The following is a 17,341-nucleotide window of genomic DNA, read 5'->3' on the forward strand; positions in this document are numbered from 1 at the left end:
CCTTAGTCTGGCTTTTGCTCAGCTTTGCTCTTCAGCTTCTAGAGCCAGCTCTTAGTGGTCACTCAGCAAGTGGTCACAACCCAGGTCTACTCCCTGTAATCCCTGGGGGTTCACAGTCATGCTAGAAGATAACCCAACAGCTCTCAAGGCCACAACAGCTCAAGTAGATGTTTTCTTTCCTCTTGTGTTCTTCTCCATAGTCACTGGTCACTAAGTCTATTTTTCTTTTCTATTTTTCTCCTATGTGCACAGGCATGGGTGAAGGCCATAGGTTAATCTAGGGTATCATTCCTCAGACACTGTCTACTTTGATTTGGAGAAAGGGGGAGCTCCTCACTGGCCTAGAGCTTGCCAAACAGGCCAGGTTGATTGGCTAATGAGCTCTAGAAATCCTGTTTCCATCTCTGCAGCACTGGGATTGTAAGCATGCGCCACCCTGTCCAGCTTCTTAGGGTGTGTTCTGGGGATCAAACTCAGATGTTCATGTTCATGCAGACAAGCCCTTTATGGACTGAGCTACCTCCTCAGTTTCTGTTCTTTTCCTTTGACTCTGCCTATTCCTGGCCTCTGAATCCCATTTCCCACTTATCTTGCGCATTGTGGCCAGACTGTTTCATAGACTCATCTCACATAATAGCTCTTACCTGCCTTGAATCTGCAAAGGATTCTAGATTTCCAACATAATCCAATTTTAACCCCATCTAAGGGCTTTCGAGAGTTTCATCTATATAGCTGAGAAAGTCTGTTTAAAATTTTTATGTTTTCAAATTGGAGAGACAGTTTTGTGGGTAAAGGTGCCAATCATTAAGCCTGACAACATGAGTTTGAGCTCAGAGAGTCACAGAGTGGGAGGAGAGAACTGACTTCCTCCACGGTTGTATAAATAAATAAATAAATAAATAAATAAATAAATAAATAAATAAATAAATAAACGAACGTGTGACAATTTTTTCTAGTGCCTTTATTTATGAGTCACAGTGTGATATTTTCACACATGCACACAAATCAGAATGAGCAAAGAAATCTGGGTAATTAGCATGTCCATCATCTCAGTCATTACTCATTCCAAGGTTGCTTAATTGGGAGCTGTTTGCTCACAGCCCCCCATGGGTGATGTCCAGGGATGTTTCATTGTCATGGCTTGGGGGATGTGGCAGGGAGCTGCTAACTACATCTAATAAGTTCCATTGCACGAGATGGCCTCCAACCACAGAACGACTCCAAGTGTACACAGAGCTGAGATTGACAAGCCCTGATCTAGCCTGTTCCTGCCATTCAGCATCTCACACAGCCACAGCCTTCAAGTTGGATGGCTTGGTTCCCTCACTGACCCAGGGGTGAGCCACCCCTACTCCCTTAGGGAGAATGGGCATAGATGGTAGAAAGTTTAAACTCTGGAAGTAGGCCATGTGTGGCGAGTCCCACTGCGTGTAGGTATGTAAATACTATTTAAACCTTCTATACCTTGGCTTCTCCCTAAAGAAATAAAGACAGTGTCCACATCATCAAATTTGCAAAGGGACAAAACTGAGCTCCCATATGCGCTTTGGGCTTTTGGTCAGATATCACTTCCATGTGTTCTCAAATGTCACTTCCATGTGTTCCCAAATGTCCTGGCTGTCTCTACTTGGTGCTGATGCAATTACTTACTACATTAACTGTGACTAGTAGTTTGGACATTTCAGGACACAGTGATATATGTGTCTTGGTCACCATTGTGTTTGCATAACATATTTTTTTAGTCATCAATAAAAAAGTAATAAAACATGAATGCATGAACATAAGGTCTTAAATGATATTGTGCACCAATTCCACCAAGTGTTTGATTTTAAAGGCACCCATAAGCAGCTTTATTGAGCTATAATTGATGGCAATAAGTAGGACAGATTTCAAATGTGCAGTGAATAGTTCAATGAGTTGTGGCAGTCCACATCAGTGAAAGCAAAGTCCACACCAGTGAAATTATTCAAGGTGATGGATGCATTCTTCTAGCTCAAATGTTTCCTCGGGTCATCTTGTAAACCATAAAGAGCTGGAGAAAACTGAGTCCACACATTTGGAAGGTAAATCTGGAACTAAGCTTCAGCTTTCTCATTTGTGAAGTGGGTTGTTTTCACATTTGTACAAGGTGCTTGTGAAATGATCATCTAAGAGAGCAGAGGCTGACTGAGCATGGCTGTTCTTACCTGCCTTGCCCTGTCCCAGTTCCCCTGCGGTTTGTTCCTGCATCTCCTCCTGCTGAAATGCTTTGCATCCTTCCAGGGGGCCATGGGGCTAACTGTGTTGCCCTTCTCTCTGAATTTTCCCCTCTCTTTTTTATTTCTGAAGGCCTATGAGTCAGATCCACAGGACTCAAGGTTTCTAACTGTTTGGTCCATTTCCCACCCATTGTCATCTCCTTTTTCACACAGATAAGAACATCAATGCAAATATAAAGTCTACATCAGAGTTGTTTTTCCCCCCAGGCTTGGGAGATGGCTCAGCTGTTAAAGTTCATGCCTCACAAGCATGGTGAGCTGAGTTAGGTTCCCCAGAACACATACAAAAATGCTGGGTGTGGTGGAAAAGCTGGTAATTCCAGTATTTGGGACACAGAAGGATGGATGCCTGGGGCTCACTGGCTAGCCAGTCTAACCATAGTGAGCTCTAGATCAATGATAGATCCAGCCTCAAAGATGGGTGTCAATATTCCTGAAGACTGTCCTCTGACCTCTACACACAAGTACACATACATGTGTGATCACATCTGCACATACAAAAACATGTATAGGCACATACATGCAAATATACAACACATGCATTATAAATTTTTTTTTCTCTAATTTCTTTCCTGGCTTAACATGAATTCCAAAGAGGCTCTCCAACTGGCTAGTTTATATGAATTTTTAATTGCAGGAAATTTTTTTATTGTATCTCTGTAGTTCACTGTACATAGATTACTGTAACCATGTCTATAAGGAAAACACCAAAAAAGAAATGACTCTGTACAGTGCTTTACTACATGTGTGTGATTGAAACCCTTTCATTTTACATCCCCATGCACAGAGAATTTGAATCAAGTTGTGATCACAGTGTTGATGGAACTTGGCATTCTGTTTTCTTCCCTTAAATTCTACCACAGGCATCTTTTCTGAGACACAACCTCCATAATAGTTGTTTCTAGGGGCTGCATAACACATGCATGCGGCATAGCAAAAATCCCTGCAGTGTTTGCCTTCTGTTGACAGTGGAGACTGGATCTGATTGCCACTGTTACAGACAGGCCTATTATAACTCACTGTTGACATATGTTGAGCGCTGACGACCATGCAGAAGCAGAGCTCAGCTTAGCAGCTTTGTCTCTTTGGCTTTGAGCTTGCTCTGGACTATTTCCCGAGGGTAGGATTTCTGGGCAGAGGCTCTGTTCGCAGTCACAGCTCCCGATCCATTTCCCATATCTATGGGTCTCTACTTAAAGTGAGTTGTTGGAAGCCACCTCTCGAAAGGCAGGTGGTAATGAGAAGGGCCCAAGACGCTCTTTCCTTCTACTTTTCTCGTAGTAGAAAACATTGATTCTGGCTCCGAGTGGGGCCAGAGTAGGGTGGGGCTGAGGAGATGGAGCAGCTGTGTGGGAAGTGGGGCAGGCAGGAGGACCCTGGCTATCAGCTTCCATTTGTTGAGAATAGCTGTGGTGTCCTGATTTTCTGTTCTTACTGCTCTCCAGAACCAGCCACACTTGCTTCCTGTCAGAACCCAGGGTTTCCACAGCACCTCAGCAATGCTGTTCCCCCTAATCCAAAATGCTTGTCTCCCCACAACTTCTCATCTTTCAACTCTCAGCCAAAACTCTTTCTCAAATTATTGTCATGTCTGAGTTCCCCATTAGCAACCTGCATTTCTCCACCAGAGTGTATGTGGAAAGTCCAAACCAATGTATTCTTTGAATGGTTTCTTTTTTTTCCTGTCTCCTCTCTGACAACTAGACTCCACACTCCCTAAGTACAGAGTCTTTCTGATTGGTTGTTGCTGGTTCTTCCTCTTTGGCACAGGTCCAATCTCATCTCAGACCCCCAACATGTATTTATTGAACAGTAGGTAGACGAATGTGAAAATATCAGTTAAGGAGGCTAAAGAAAAGATTATTAAAAGGGACAACAATAGTTCATACTTCAGACCACAGCTTGAGAAACTCAAGTTAAAAGTAGGTGAACTGGGCAAACAGAAGTCTTTAAAATCACCTAAACTGTCTGCATCTCTCTGAAATGGGGTGGACTTCTAATATTTAGCTTCAGATAAAAGCTCCCCTTTTACGTCCCACTGGAAAAATTGGGACATGCTTACCTTTTATATAACTCAATCCCTCTATACCTTAAGTTTTAGACAGGTTCTTTCAATGTAACCCTGGCTAGACTGGAACTCACTCTGTAGACCAGGCTAGCCTTGAACTCACAGAGCTGGTTTCTGCCTTCCAAGTTCTGACATTGAAAATGTGCACCTCCATGCCTAACTTTACCTTAGGTTTTGAGACTGGGTCTCTCATTAAACCTTGAAATATATTTGGCTAGACTGGCTGGCCAAAGCTCCAGGGATCCTCCAGTCTCTGCCTCCCTGGTGTTGGGATTACATGTATATGCTACTGTTCCTGGCTCTTTTACATGGGTTTGGGGAATTGAATTCAGGTTCATATACTTGCATAGCAAGCACTTTAATGAATGAGCCCCAGCCCAACAAATTTAAAAAATTCACCTGTCAGAAAAACTTCCTTCTAAAAAAAATGCCCCACTTAATAAAAACCCAATCTTGTCCAAATTCCTGCTTGAACAACCAGATTTGTCCCTTTTCATCTTAATTTGAGACTTGGGAAAAAATGTTCCATTAGTGTGGCACTGGCTGGGTGACTAGTTACATTTAGGCTTTATAATTTAATGCAGACTATGAAAAGAGAAAAATAACAGCTCCTGACCACCACTGACTTCTCTAGCAGTTCTCAGTTGAAAATGCTGAGACTGAGTTCACCCTGGGCAGCAGCCAAGTGAAACACATACATCATCTACAGCTGTGCTACCACCTGGGCTCTCCATGGGATTCCCAGTGTGGACACACATAGCCATGATCAATAGCTTTGGATCACAGGTAAACTGTAATTAGATTATATAGTCAGACATGCCCGAACTTACACCCTGTTGAAGTTTTATTGCTATTTTCCTGACCTTTGAGCCTTTGAACTCATTTGCTCAGTATGTAGGCAGCTACTCTGATCTCTACAACATCCTCTTCCAGGCTCTCTTCTTCCTATAGGTGTCTATGGCTCATGCTCTGCTCTTTAGAAAGTCACCTTCTCTATAGTAAAAGCATGGGTTCACAAGCTAGACAGCCTGGTATGAACTGAGGCTCTACTGTCCACCATTCCATGAAGGCTGGGTCTGCCTGCTTGTATAACTAGGTGATGGTTTCAGTCTGCTTTCAGGGAAGTGTGGCCAGGGACCTGAACAGTAGCTTCAAATTTGGGCAGGATACATATATTCATCCCAGGACTGACCAATAAAAACCTCTCATGCATGATGTATTACTATTTTCCCATTTTCTAGATAGAATCAAAGGAACAGAAGACTCAGGATGATGATCAATGAAAATATAATGAGCCTGGGTACCAGAATCTCCTTACAGGTGAACATCTTCCTTGAGCTTTTTATGTGGATGAATGAGAATTAGACTTGCATGTGTTAAGATAGTGTAGTAGCTGTTGTGGGAATTTGTTCCACCAATAGCTTTGGGGTACAAGCCTTGGGGCATGGCTTCTTGTCTGTGTACATGACCACTTAAGGGGAGGGGGGTCACACGCTCTCTTGGGGTGAGAAGACTGGGTCAGGCATCGGAAAGTGGCTTTCAGTTGGTCCCCATCTGCCTTGAGGAGAACAGAAGCTGGATCAGCAGCATGTCTATCTTGCTTTGTATTAGTGAGTCTGTTTTCGAATCGCACCTTTTAATAAATTGATTTTATATATATATATATATATATATATATGCACACACACACCTCCGTGGGATCTCATATGAAGTGCAGTTAGCATAACATTAACACATTAATTCTGCAAGTTTTAAGACTGCCTTCTTCCTTGGGGATAACAGGGAGGTTGAGAGTATCTGGTGGGCTGACACATATGAAGTGTCAAGCTAGAACTAGAACTAAGCCTCCAATATATGTTTACTATCGCCATTATCGTTAGTATCCTTTAAAGATTAACTTTTATTTTACGTGTGTGAGTGTTTTGTCTGAAAGTATGTACGTGTAGCATGTGAGTGCAGTGCCCAAGAAAGAAGGAAGAGCTCATCAGATCCCTGAAATAGAGTTACAGACACTTGTGAGTTTCCATGAGGTGTTGGAAACTGAATGGCGGTCTTCTTCAAGAACAGTCAATGCCCCTAAATCACCTTCATTCTAGCCCCACAATTAGCCATCTTATAAATGAATACTAATGATCTTCAAACAAAGAGCAGGGTCCAGCCTGGTGATCTGCAGAGCCACCCCCTTACCTTTTTACTTCTTGCACGTAGTCGGCATTTCTGTCAAAGAGATGGGTCACAGAATCTTTGATGGCCTCATGCTTGAAAGTAGAAGCTGTTCCAAAGACTGTCACATTGGGGACAGTAGAACATAGCTGAGCCACAGCTTGACCCTGGAAATGACACACAGTAATCACATGAACACCACCATTCTCAGAGAGGTGTTGCTTAACATGGGTCAAGAGCATGGCACAAAATATGACACTTACAGATACTTAATAAATCTCAACTATCTAACAGCCAGTATTGCTGGACAGAAGGCAGAATTTTGCAACTTTGACATAGTTGACATTTTCGAGTTTGAATTCATGTTTTTCAGATAAGACTGCAGGGTATTTATCAGCATCCTTGGCCTCTACTCTCTTGAGGTAATGAACATCTCCAGCTCAACTGTGACAGCCAAACATGTTCAGGCATTGCAGCATTGTCTCCTGAAGGACAAAACCTGTCTTGGCTGGAAACCACTTGTGTGGGGGTAAAGTCAACAGGAGCCAGATAACCCCAGCACTAAAGTTAACTACTATTTAACCATGCTGAGCTACATCTCAACAGTCATGCTATCTACTCCACAGGAATCTTGGAAGATGTCTCATTTTGACTCTTACAAGCACATTCTGAGCAAACACTTGAATATAAATGTTTTATTTGTAAGATAATCTTAGATACTAACAGGGTTAATATCCCAAAGGGGAGCCAGCAAGATGGCACATCATTCAAGTGCAAGCCTTACAAGACCAAGGACCTGAGTTTGATCCCCAGAATTTACATTCAGAAAAAAAAGAGTAGAAAAGAAAGAAAAACAGAAAGCTGGGCATGGTAGAGCATGCTTGTAACCTCGGTGCTGGGGAGGTAGAGTCAGGAGGCTTCCTAGGGCTTGATGGACAGCCATCCTAGCTGTCCAGCTGAACATGTTTCAGGCCAATGAGAGACCCTTTCTCAAAAGAAATGTGGTTGGTAAACTGAGGAACAACATGTGGTATTGTCTTCAGGAATCCCTGCAAAGAACACGTGTGCACATGCACCTATATACATATATGAACATGAACATGCATACATCCCCCTTTTATACAAAAAGACCCAGAAGAACCCAGATGACTTAATCCAATGGTTTAGTTCAACAACATGTGGCACTTCAGAGAAACAAAATCCCCCAAAGAAAGAGCTGACCGCTCATGTATTATCAAATTCATATCTATCATGGACATCCAGAACTCAGCCTGACACCTCCATGATCAAGAGCCTACCCAACTAATTTCCATCTAATACTGGCAGACCACTGCTTATGTATGATTATCTCTTGACACATCTGGTGTGTCCTCGTGAGTCAAGTATGCTCCCTGGTTAGACCGAAGCCCACAGCCAGCAAGCTTCAGCATGTTGTGTGGGGCAGATATGCATGGCTGATTGCCAATGTCCCATAGGGAAGGGCTAAATGAGGTATTATACCAGACCGAGGACCTGAGACAAAATGTGGTTCTGACTAGATACTCAATCTTAATTATCTCTCCCCCTTGGGGGCTTATTATATCCAAGGCTAAAGATGTCCAGTCAAATAAAGAAAAGGTCAACATGTGGTTTAAATGGTAAATGGTCTAGGGGGGAATTACAAATGCAGTTAAGAGGTGGGTGATTTGTATCTCCTCTACCAATATGGTCAACATTAAAGACATCGAACAAAATTATGTGGGCATGTGCATCTCAAAACTTTCCAGTAAAACCCAATTTCCTGGTAATTAAGATGCATTAGAAGAAACTGCCATCACTCTCGAGCATCCCATTTACCATTTTAAGGAGGGGGATTTTTCTAGAGGCATCTGTCACAGCCATTTCTGCCTATCATCTTATTTTCATGTCTTCATGTTGGTGGATAATTCAAGTTGGCAGGTCAGTTTATGGAAATGGTATCTTATTACCAATCCCAATTAAAGGCAAAATGGAGAGATTCATAGAATGTCAGAGCTGGAAGAGTGCCACATTATAGATGAGGTAAAGGACCACAGAAAGGTCCAGGTCTCTCAGCTTTTCAGAGGCATAGCTGGGACTCAAACCAAGGCTTCTTGACTCCAGTTATTTCCATTTTCAACTTTTCTATTCTGTCAACTTATTTTGACATTTTAAGCTAAGCGACTTTAGCTTGCTGCCTAAAATAGACATGACGATTTCACTGGGAGGTCAATATTTCAGAACAGGGACATAAGCCTAAGACTCTACACAGGGCACAGTTCTCTATGCTAAGTATAGTGTTGGTATTTATTTAATGTTTTGTCCCAGATTTCATAGGACAAAGAGGGGTCTGTCTTCTAAATGAGCATAAATATCCCTAGCCAATGCAGTGACTCCTTTAAATTCACTGACCTCATGTCAGCCTTGGTTACATCTCTGAAGTAATAAGGCTTGAACAGACCCTGGCAGCCATGGAAGAGGTTAGAATTAACTTTAACATCCCTGTAGCCACTTCTTCCTCCTGTCTTTGGGCAAATGTGACATTTATTCATTCAACTATTTCCCAAATCCCCATTGTTTAGTTCAATGCTATGGACATTTGTCTCCATCTGGTGGATTCCCTCAAACAATGTATCAAATTCATCTGACCCAAAACACAACTCATGACCACCATGAAAATGGACTGGTCTTTAAATCAGTGTGTGAAGGATGCTGCAACAGTGACGTGACATGCTGGATGAGTTCTATGAGAGAAACTTCTTTTCTTGAAGTTTGGAACTGGTCTCAAATCAAGGTGTTGATTCCTCCCATAGGTTATGAAGGAGATTTCTGCTCTAGGCCACTCTCCTTGGCCTGCAGATGGCTACCCACTGTCTCTGTCTCTTCACATTGTCTCCTCTATGCCAGTTTCATGTGTACAAATTTCCCCTTCTTTTGAGGATGCCCACCATCTTGAGTTAGGGACCATTTGCAAGGATCTCCCTTTAGTTTGATTGTTACTTCTGTAAAAATCCTGTTATAATTTAAATTTTAAAATCTGCCAAAAGGGTGTGTGTGTGTGTGTGTGTGTGTGTGTGTGTGTGTGTGTGTGTGTGTGTTCAAGGCTTATTTCCCAGTCTGCAGCATGGTTGAGAGCTGGTAACACCTTGAGGTTGGAGCTTACTGGGAATTTTCATATTGTTGTCAGTAGTGGTGGCCTTTGAGGCAGATGTTGGGACTCTGGACTTTCATCTCTCTCTTTTGCTTCATGACTGATATGGTGTGAGTAGCTTTGTTCTACCATGTGTTCCCACCATGATATTGTAGCTTAACACAGACCTAAAATGGCAGAATCATTACAACATGAGGAGACTATGCTTGCACATGAGATCTGTTGTTGACTAAAATCAACATATAGGCATGGCTCCAAATTATGTCATGAAATATGAGTATTATATAAGGAATAATATATGCATATAATATATTGTATGACACTATATAATTATAACAAAATAATTACATATTGACATTAAATATATTTATGCAGTTAGTGTTATAGACATAAACACACACACATAATTAATACATAATATAGAACATTTAGGTGCTGGAGAGATGGTTCAGCAGTTAAAAGTGTGTACTGACTTCCTCTTCTTGCCTCCTTGGGCACCCTCATGCATATGCATTGACAGACAGACAGACAGACAGAAAGACTTAAGATCAATCTTAAAAACTTAAAAACAAACACTTAATTAGCAATAGATAACTAGTATTCTTTTAATAATATCTGTATACTATGTAAGTATGATGTATGACATTATTATAGTATAATATAGTATTATCACATATAGTATGTAGTAACAATGGTTAGAAAGCACAAATTCAACTGTTTGTAGCCTTTTAGCATCCCGTCAACTCACTAAGATGATGAAAGACCCTCTATGATCTCAATGACTTTTTTTAAAAAGTAAATACCATGCTGGGTTCTGTATTTAAGCATTCTCCCTCACAGTTATAGGAAATTTACTTTCTCTCACTCCCCAGGTAATGCAAAATCAGCAGCTCATTCATTCTTCCTTTCTCCGGCCAGTCAAGGCATCACAGGGACTCAATAAACATTTGTGGGAGATGGAATGACTTCTCAATAAAAAGGATTTTGCAGTTTACCTGCAGACCCACAGCATAAAATGAACAAGACAATCCATGCTCCTGGCAGCTGCAGTAAATGGAGATACGCATATGCCTGTTTTAATCGACTCTTATTCCCTCTCAGGGACACAAGCATTCTGCTCCAAGCACCCTGCCCTTCTTATGACTAACAATGCAACAGCAATAGCAGCTGTGCTTCCTTTTATCCCTTCAGGAGCCAGGCACTAAAGGCTTTGTTAAATCCTTTAACCACTCTAAAGCAATTTTTGTTTCCCATTTAAGCCTCAAAATGGGCATTCAGAGAGGAACTGGACCTGGCCCAAAGTTATGGGGCCTGTGAATGATACAGCTGTGTGCCTGGACTCTACCGTCACCCATGCTGCTGATCTGTCCAGCTGATCAGGCAGGCTGCTGACCTAGGACCTAACCTTTTAGCAGTTCAGTCTTCAGGCATCACAGTGTGATGCTGTCATCTACAGATGTGTTTGACTGCATTCATAATTATCCTCAGATGCATGCTGCCTGTGGGTCACCAATTAGACACACCTAGTTTAGAGTCTTGGAGATACTGTAGTCCTTGACTCAAACGTTTTAACTGGTCTGCTCTGGAGAGCTGGGTCTCAGGGTATACGCATGAACAGGTTTCTAACTCCATTATCACAAGGTTGCTGGAGCTTCCCACCATACCCCAAAACATAGAGAGCAAGAAATCTGGGGACAGCTATGAGGAAATGTTTCAGGTCTTCACACCTGAGTAACACAAGGCAAAATCCTACTGTAGAAAAGCCAGGCGCAGTGAACAAATGGTTAGAGGATCAGGAGGATTAGCCTTTGGCATAGTCCATACTGAGTACTGAGTAAACAACAATCTTTAGCTATAGTTTTGGAGATGGCAAGAAATCCAGAGGAATTCTGGAAAATCACTCGATGGGCGTTGAAGACATGATCTTATCAAAGCACTGAGATTCAGGATCGCCGTCAGAGACTCAACGACACAAGAAAAATGAATGGAGAGCTCACAAGGGACTCTGGAATGCAGATGGCATCCACCTCCCCAGCCTTCTTTGGAACTCTGGCTTTGATCCTAAGGAAAAATACCTATTTCTTCCAAAGGGTCACCTTGCCTCTCGCCACAGGACCTTTGGACATACAGACACTACTGCTTGGAATCCTCTTCACTGTCATTTCTTCTGGATTATTCCTCATCATCCTTTATATCCCAGCCTCCCACTTCCTTAACTCATTCAGTTCTTTAGATATGTCTGAAATGCCTGCCTGCTGACTCCACTGAGAAGTTCTAGAATTATAAAATTGAAAGAATTACACGTGGTTCCTCTATCTTGGTTTTCACATTTTAATGGGGAAAAGAGCTACTAGCAGAGTCAATGCAGTATTAATAGTCCAATGACATATTTGAAAACCACGAGGCAGAGTGGTCTAAGACCCTATCGTGTCCTGTGCTTTAGTACATATGCCAAGAATAAGAGGTGTGCATTAAGGAGGAGTGTATGAACATTGAAGGAGACTAGACACAGAAAAGGACCCCACCGTGTTACACATCCTTAATGTATCATGTGGTTGGGGGCAAGTTAATCTCTTTTTGCCAGTTTCACTGTTTTAAACATGGGAACTTAGGAGGCTGGAGAGATGGCTCAGCAGTTCAGAGCACTACCTCATTCTTCAACCGAACCCTAGAAAGACTATCTGAAGAAGTTTCCTAAAGACAATGAAAGTCAAACTAGACCTGGGGGGTGGGGGTGGCACAGGCCATTCATCCCAGCTATGTGAGAGTGGAGACAAAGAGATTGCAAGTTCAAGGCCCGCCTTGGATATAGAGTGAGTTCAAGGCCAAGCATGCTGGCAACCCTGGGTCCGATCCCCAATACTATTTAAAAGCAAAGCAGAAAGAGAAGACAGGGAAGGAAGTTTCTATTGGCATCATAACCGCTTCCGAATTCACCTCAAAAATAGACTTCTCTTTAGCTCTTTTAAGCTGTTTTCACTTTTAAACAGCTATGGAAACCACAGGCCATTAATGTGGTCAGAGAATGTAAAAGACTGAGCAGAAGGAGGCTGTGAGTGCACAAGGAAAGTGCATGGAGGAAATGCAGAGGGAAGATTTATTCCAAAGAACCATAGGCTGAGGTTTTCCCCTTTTATCAATGCACAGAGGCACAGACTTGCAAAGACCACTGTGTGCTAGATCACAAAGCCCTGGCCTCTGGACACTCACACTCTCCTTATGCCTTTCTTATATAACAATACGAACTGTACTTTGGGACTTCACAATTGATGCTGTCTTTTGCCTGCTTAACAATTCAGTCCGTTCCATTCTGGGAAGAACATGATTTTCAAATCCCACCTTGGGGACTGCTGTGACTCACCACTAAAAGTGGCAAAGCCTGTTCTCTGGGCTCACCCACTATACTCTAAAGATCAGTCTGTTTTTCTTTTCCTTTGTTGTGTTGTCACAAAGCTGTTGACCTAAATATGACACCAATTGGAACAGGTGGGTACTGAGAATTCTAATGGCATGAAGCTATAGGGGTACATGGTCAGGGTGGAAGAGAGGGAAAAAGTGAACAATGTGGGACAATGTTGTTTTAACTGCTCAAGATGAGTCTGGATCTATTGTGGAATGCTGTCCTCCAAGCATATCGACCATTACCATCTTCATGAGAGCAGTTGTGACTAAAACAGACCTTCAGGATTGGGTCTGCTTATGTTCCCTTGTAGAAGGATAGGCCTGGAGCACCACTGTGTTCTCATTTGATATTCCAGCCTCTCACTCCCACACCCCATTGGCATGTAATTCTTACTTGGATGCACATGGTCTTGTTGAACGGTAGACATTGGAAGGTTAATTGGATGGGGGGAGCTCCATTTGCACAGTATCTTAGTTTGGGTTACTATTGTTATGATGAAATACAATGATCAAGAGCAAGTTGTGAAGGAAATGGTTTATTTGGCTTACGCTTCCACATCCATAGTTGATCACTGAAAGCAGTTAGTGCAGGAACTCAAATAGGGTGGAAGTCTGGAGGCGGGAGTTGATGCAGAGACCACGGAGAAGTGCTGCTTACTGGCTTGCTCCCCATGGCTTGCTCAGCCTACTTTCTTATAGAACCCAGGACTATCTGCCCAGGGATGGCACCACCCGCAATGGGCTGGGCTCTTCCCCATCAATCACTAAGAAAATGCCTTACTGGCTTGCCTACAGCCTTATCTTATGGAGGCATTTTCTCAGTTGAGGCTCCCTCCTCTCTGATAACTTTAGCTTGTGTCAAGTTGATTTAAACTAGCCAGCTCACACAGCTATGGAGAAACTATCACCCATCCAAAGTGGGGCTTTCCAGTAGTGTTTCTGAGTCACTGATGTTCCTGTAAGCAAATAAACTTCTTGGTTCACCAAGTGAGAAATGAATCTGTCAGCTGGTCCCTATTTGGGTGAGTAGGTATCTGCTCATACCTCCTAAGGAGAAGTTTATACAACAGGTTCTCCCCCTTTTTTGTTTCCCCAAAAGCAGTAGACACATTCTTTGCAAAGGAATGGTAGGTGCTGTCAGCCTTTTACCCTTTCCCTTCTACCAGTTATATGAATGAGTACGTCTCAGAACTAGTACCAGCCATCCTCCTCTTATAGAGGCCTCTTGAAATGCAGATGCCCAGGCTCCACACAGATCTTCAGTAGAACTGTCCAGACGGGGCACCACAAGTCTGAGTTTCACAAGCCTTTTTGAGGAGTCAGATGCAGCCCACATTGAGAACTCTGGATGGAAATAATCCTAAGTAGGTAACATCTACTCCGTGGGGTAGAGGCAGGAAGAAGCCCACCCAGCAGATCTGAATGGCAGGCATTCTATTCCAAACCTGAATAGAGCTTGGTTCTTAGTGTATCCTTTCTAGGTTCCCTGGGGGTTCCAATGTGCAGCAGTGCTGGGATCCACTGCCTCTAATGTGTTCAGTCATGGCCCTGTCATGCTCCACTTCCTCTTTGCCTAACAGAGGTTGACGTCACAGCCTGTGGGTTCAGTGTGTGGGATGCTGTCAATAGGGACATGATGGATGTAGGATTCTGTGACTCAGACACAGAAAAAGGAAATAAGTCCTTAGTACTAGGAGTAGGGCCTGAAGCTCTCAATCTTGGAGGTGTGTGGCCTCTGAGCTACCAGGACACAGGGAAACAGCACTGAATGTATGACCAGGATCTAACAGTCACAGCCTGGCCCCAGCAACCCCCCTCCACCAACTATGTGCTCAGGCCCAAATGTTTCACAACCTCTTCCAGGGAACCAAGAAGCATAAGCCTGTGGGGTACTTTTCACGTTCAAACCACAGCCGCTGACTTTGGCTCCTTGCCCATCACCTTCCCAAACCATCTCTTCTGGGATGCCTTCCCAGAGTTCCTTGGAAGAGTTAGCATCTTCTGCTCTGTCTGCACACTCACTGACAGCCCTACCCAAAGCCCCTTCTCACTGCATAGAGTCTTCTTTCTCTTCTACCCATCCCTCTTCACTCATCTGTCTTCTATCTTTTATTTTTTGCTTTTTTTGAGACAAGATCTCACACTGTAGCCTAGGCTGACCCAGAACTCATAGCAATTTTACTGCCCCAGCCTCCTGAGTGCTGAGATTACATGTATGAGCCTCAGTGCTCTATTCTGTCCACTTGAGACAGTGCTTCCTGCCCTGGAGGTGGGGAAGATGTTCACTGCAGCAGGAGAGTTTGCTCAGCCTGGGGCATACTCAGAGCAGGAGCTCAGTGAATTCCAGGCTTTTTATTCTTATCCAAAGCCTGATTCCATTCTTTGTATTGATCTTGGGTCTCATCATTCCAGGTTAAATGCCTTTTTCTAAGGCACTCTGGGACCCACAATTGTCAATTTCAGGGCAATTAGCTAGATTGGAAGGGCTCCATTTATAACCATTGTCACTCTGAAACAGTATCCTACTAGAATTTTATGTGAATTGGAAAGATAACCCTGTACCCACAGAGGTGTGAGTCTGGGCAACTGAAGTAAGGGTATTCTTTGCTTGCCTGCATGAAGCAGGTGTCTTTGTGCAATGTATAGACTGCCCAACTGCACATGACAGCCCTATTAACCCACCCTTATAGGTATCACACTAAGACTTTTGTCTCTATTCAGGAATCCTTTCCAGGTAGTGGAGGTTATGCACAGCCACTGGAAGACCCATAGCTCACAGACGGCCTCTTTGCCTCAAGATGGCTCCAGTAACTATGTAGCTAGCATCTTGGCCAGGGAACAGCCAGCCCACCAGATGGCAAAGTCCCCTTACAGGCCTCTAAATCACAGAGAGTCAGAAACCTTCCAAGCTGGCTGCCTTCCAACTGGTGCACCTGGATAGATTTCCGGGATGGCTGTATTTGCATAGTGGGGATGCCAGGTTCCTGTTTCCAGCCAGATGACAATTTGTACCCAGTTTTGAGCTGTGGTTTTTATAAATGCACCTCTTTCAATCCAAACCAAACTGAATTACAGTCCAGCAAGGTGACCAAGTACACCATATAATTTATTATTGAAATAGGAAGGTGGAAAATGCTATTGTTAATTTTTCCTTCATCAATAGATATAAACTAGAAGTGTCCTGGTAAATTGGGTCATACTGTCATTCTGATGTTGAATGAAGAGAAAGAACTTACAGGGTGGCCAGAAGGGAAGAGCTTCAGTGAGACTCGGAGGTTTGTATCTGTTGCACATTTCTTCAGGGACGTGACCTGGTTACTCTGAAAGACGGCTGTATACATGCTGTTGGGGTAACTGGATATAACCCACCAGGCAACCGTGCAAACAAACTAGACACAGAGGTATAGGGCCTTGTGAGGAAACACAAGCTTGCTTCTTTTGCTTACTTTAGGTTACAGTCTACACAGCATCTCCTCCCCAAACACAGGGATTTGTGAACCAACTTGCAATGGTGCCTGGCAGAGATCGGATGCTCTTCCTTGGGATGGGGTTTTACAACTCAGCAACCTGCCTTCTGCCCTGCTTGAAATACCCACACTTGCTGGAGGCATCTCATTAACCAGAGCGGTTGACTCCAGCTGGAGCCCAACGCTGGCTTCAACACTCTCTGATGTGATGTAGCATTTCATCTGAAAGCTCCTGCCCTGACCGTGAACTTCCCCAACTCAGACTGCTGCTCTGTTCCTACCAGCCCTCACAGATCAGTCATGGGGACTCTTCACTGTGACTTCAAATCCTGAGGCTGGGGTTCTAAATGGGGCTGGTCAGGGCCTGTCACTGCTGGAGGTAACATCTGAGGCACCCAGATCAGACTAGTTCATCAGTTAGTCCTGTAGGGAACTGAGGTGCCATGGATCAGTCTCCAGATAAGGGTTCCCACTGGGGGGCCTAGACATAGTCACTTCATCTTTCTATGCCTTCATCTTTAGACTAGCTCTCTTTGCAGGCCAGCAAGTGTGCCCAAAGCTCTTTGTCCCGCTGTTTCATTTTAAGGAGAAACTTTCAAAGTTAACTGGATTTCTTTGCAGATATATCATGAGCAAAATTATTTTGTTCTTAGTATTATTTACTAAGCCATCTCCCTTACTTAAGCAATGGCACCCTTTCTTTATTTTAAAGTCGCCTCTTTATCTCCAGCAGTGTTTCTCAACCTTCCTAACCCTTTAAATATAATTCCTCATGTAGTGACCCCTAACCTAAGATGATTTTGTTGTAACTGTAATTTTGCTACTATTATGAATT

General features: G+C 43.2%; 1 protein-coding gene across 1 annotated transcript in view; it reads right to left on the bottom strand.

Annotated features, from left to right (window-relative positions):
* The window catches only part of Vat1l (vesicle amine transport 1 like), a 160,508-nt gene that overhangs the window by 86,765 nt on the left and 56,402 nt on the right, over positions 1 to 17,341 (bottom strand). The window contains exon 4 of the mRNA XM_059262542.1: positions 6,514 to 6,656. Coding sequence (XP_059118525.1) covers positions 6,514 to 6,656 — 143 coding nt within the window. The remainder of the gene's footprint in view (positions 1 to 6,513; positions 6,657 to 17,341) is intronic.

Source organism: Peromyscus eremicus, chromosome 5, assembly GCF_949786415.1.
Source record: "Peromyscus eremicus chromosome 5, PerEre_H2_v1, whole genome shotgun sequence".
Taxonomy (NCBI): domain Eukaryota; kingdom Metazoa; phylum Chordata; class Mammalia; order Rodentia; family Cricetidae; genus Peromyscus; species Peromyscus eremicus.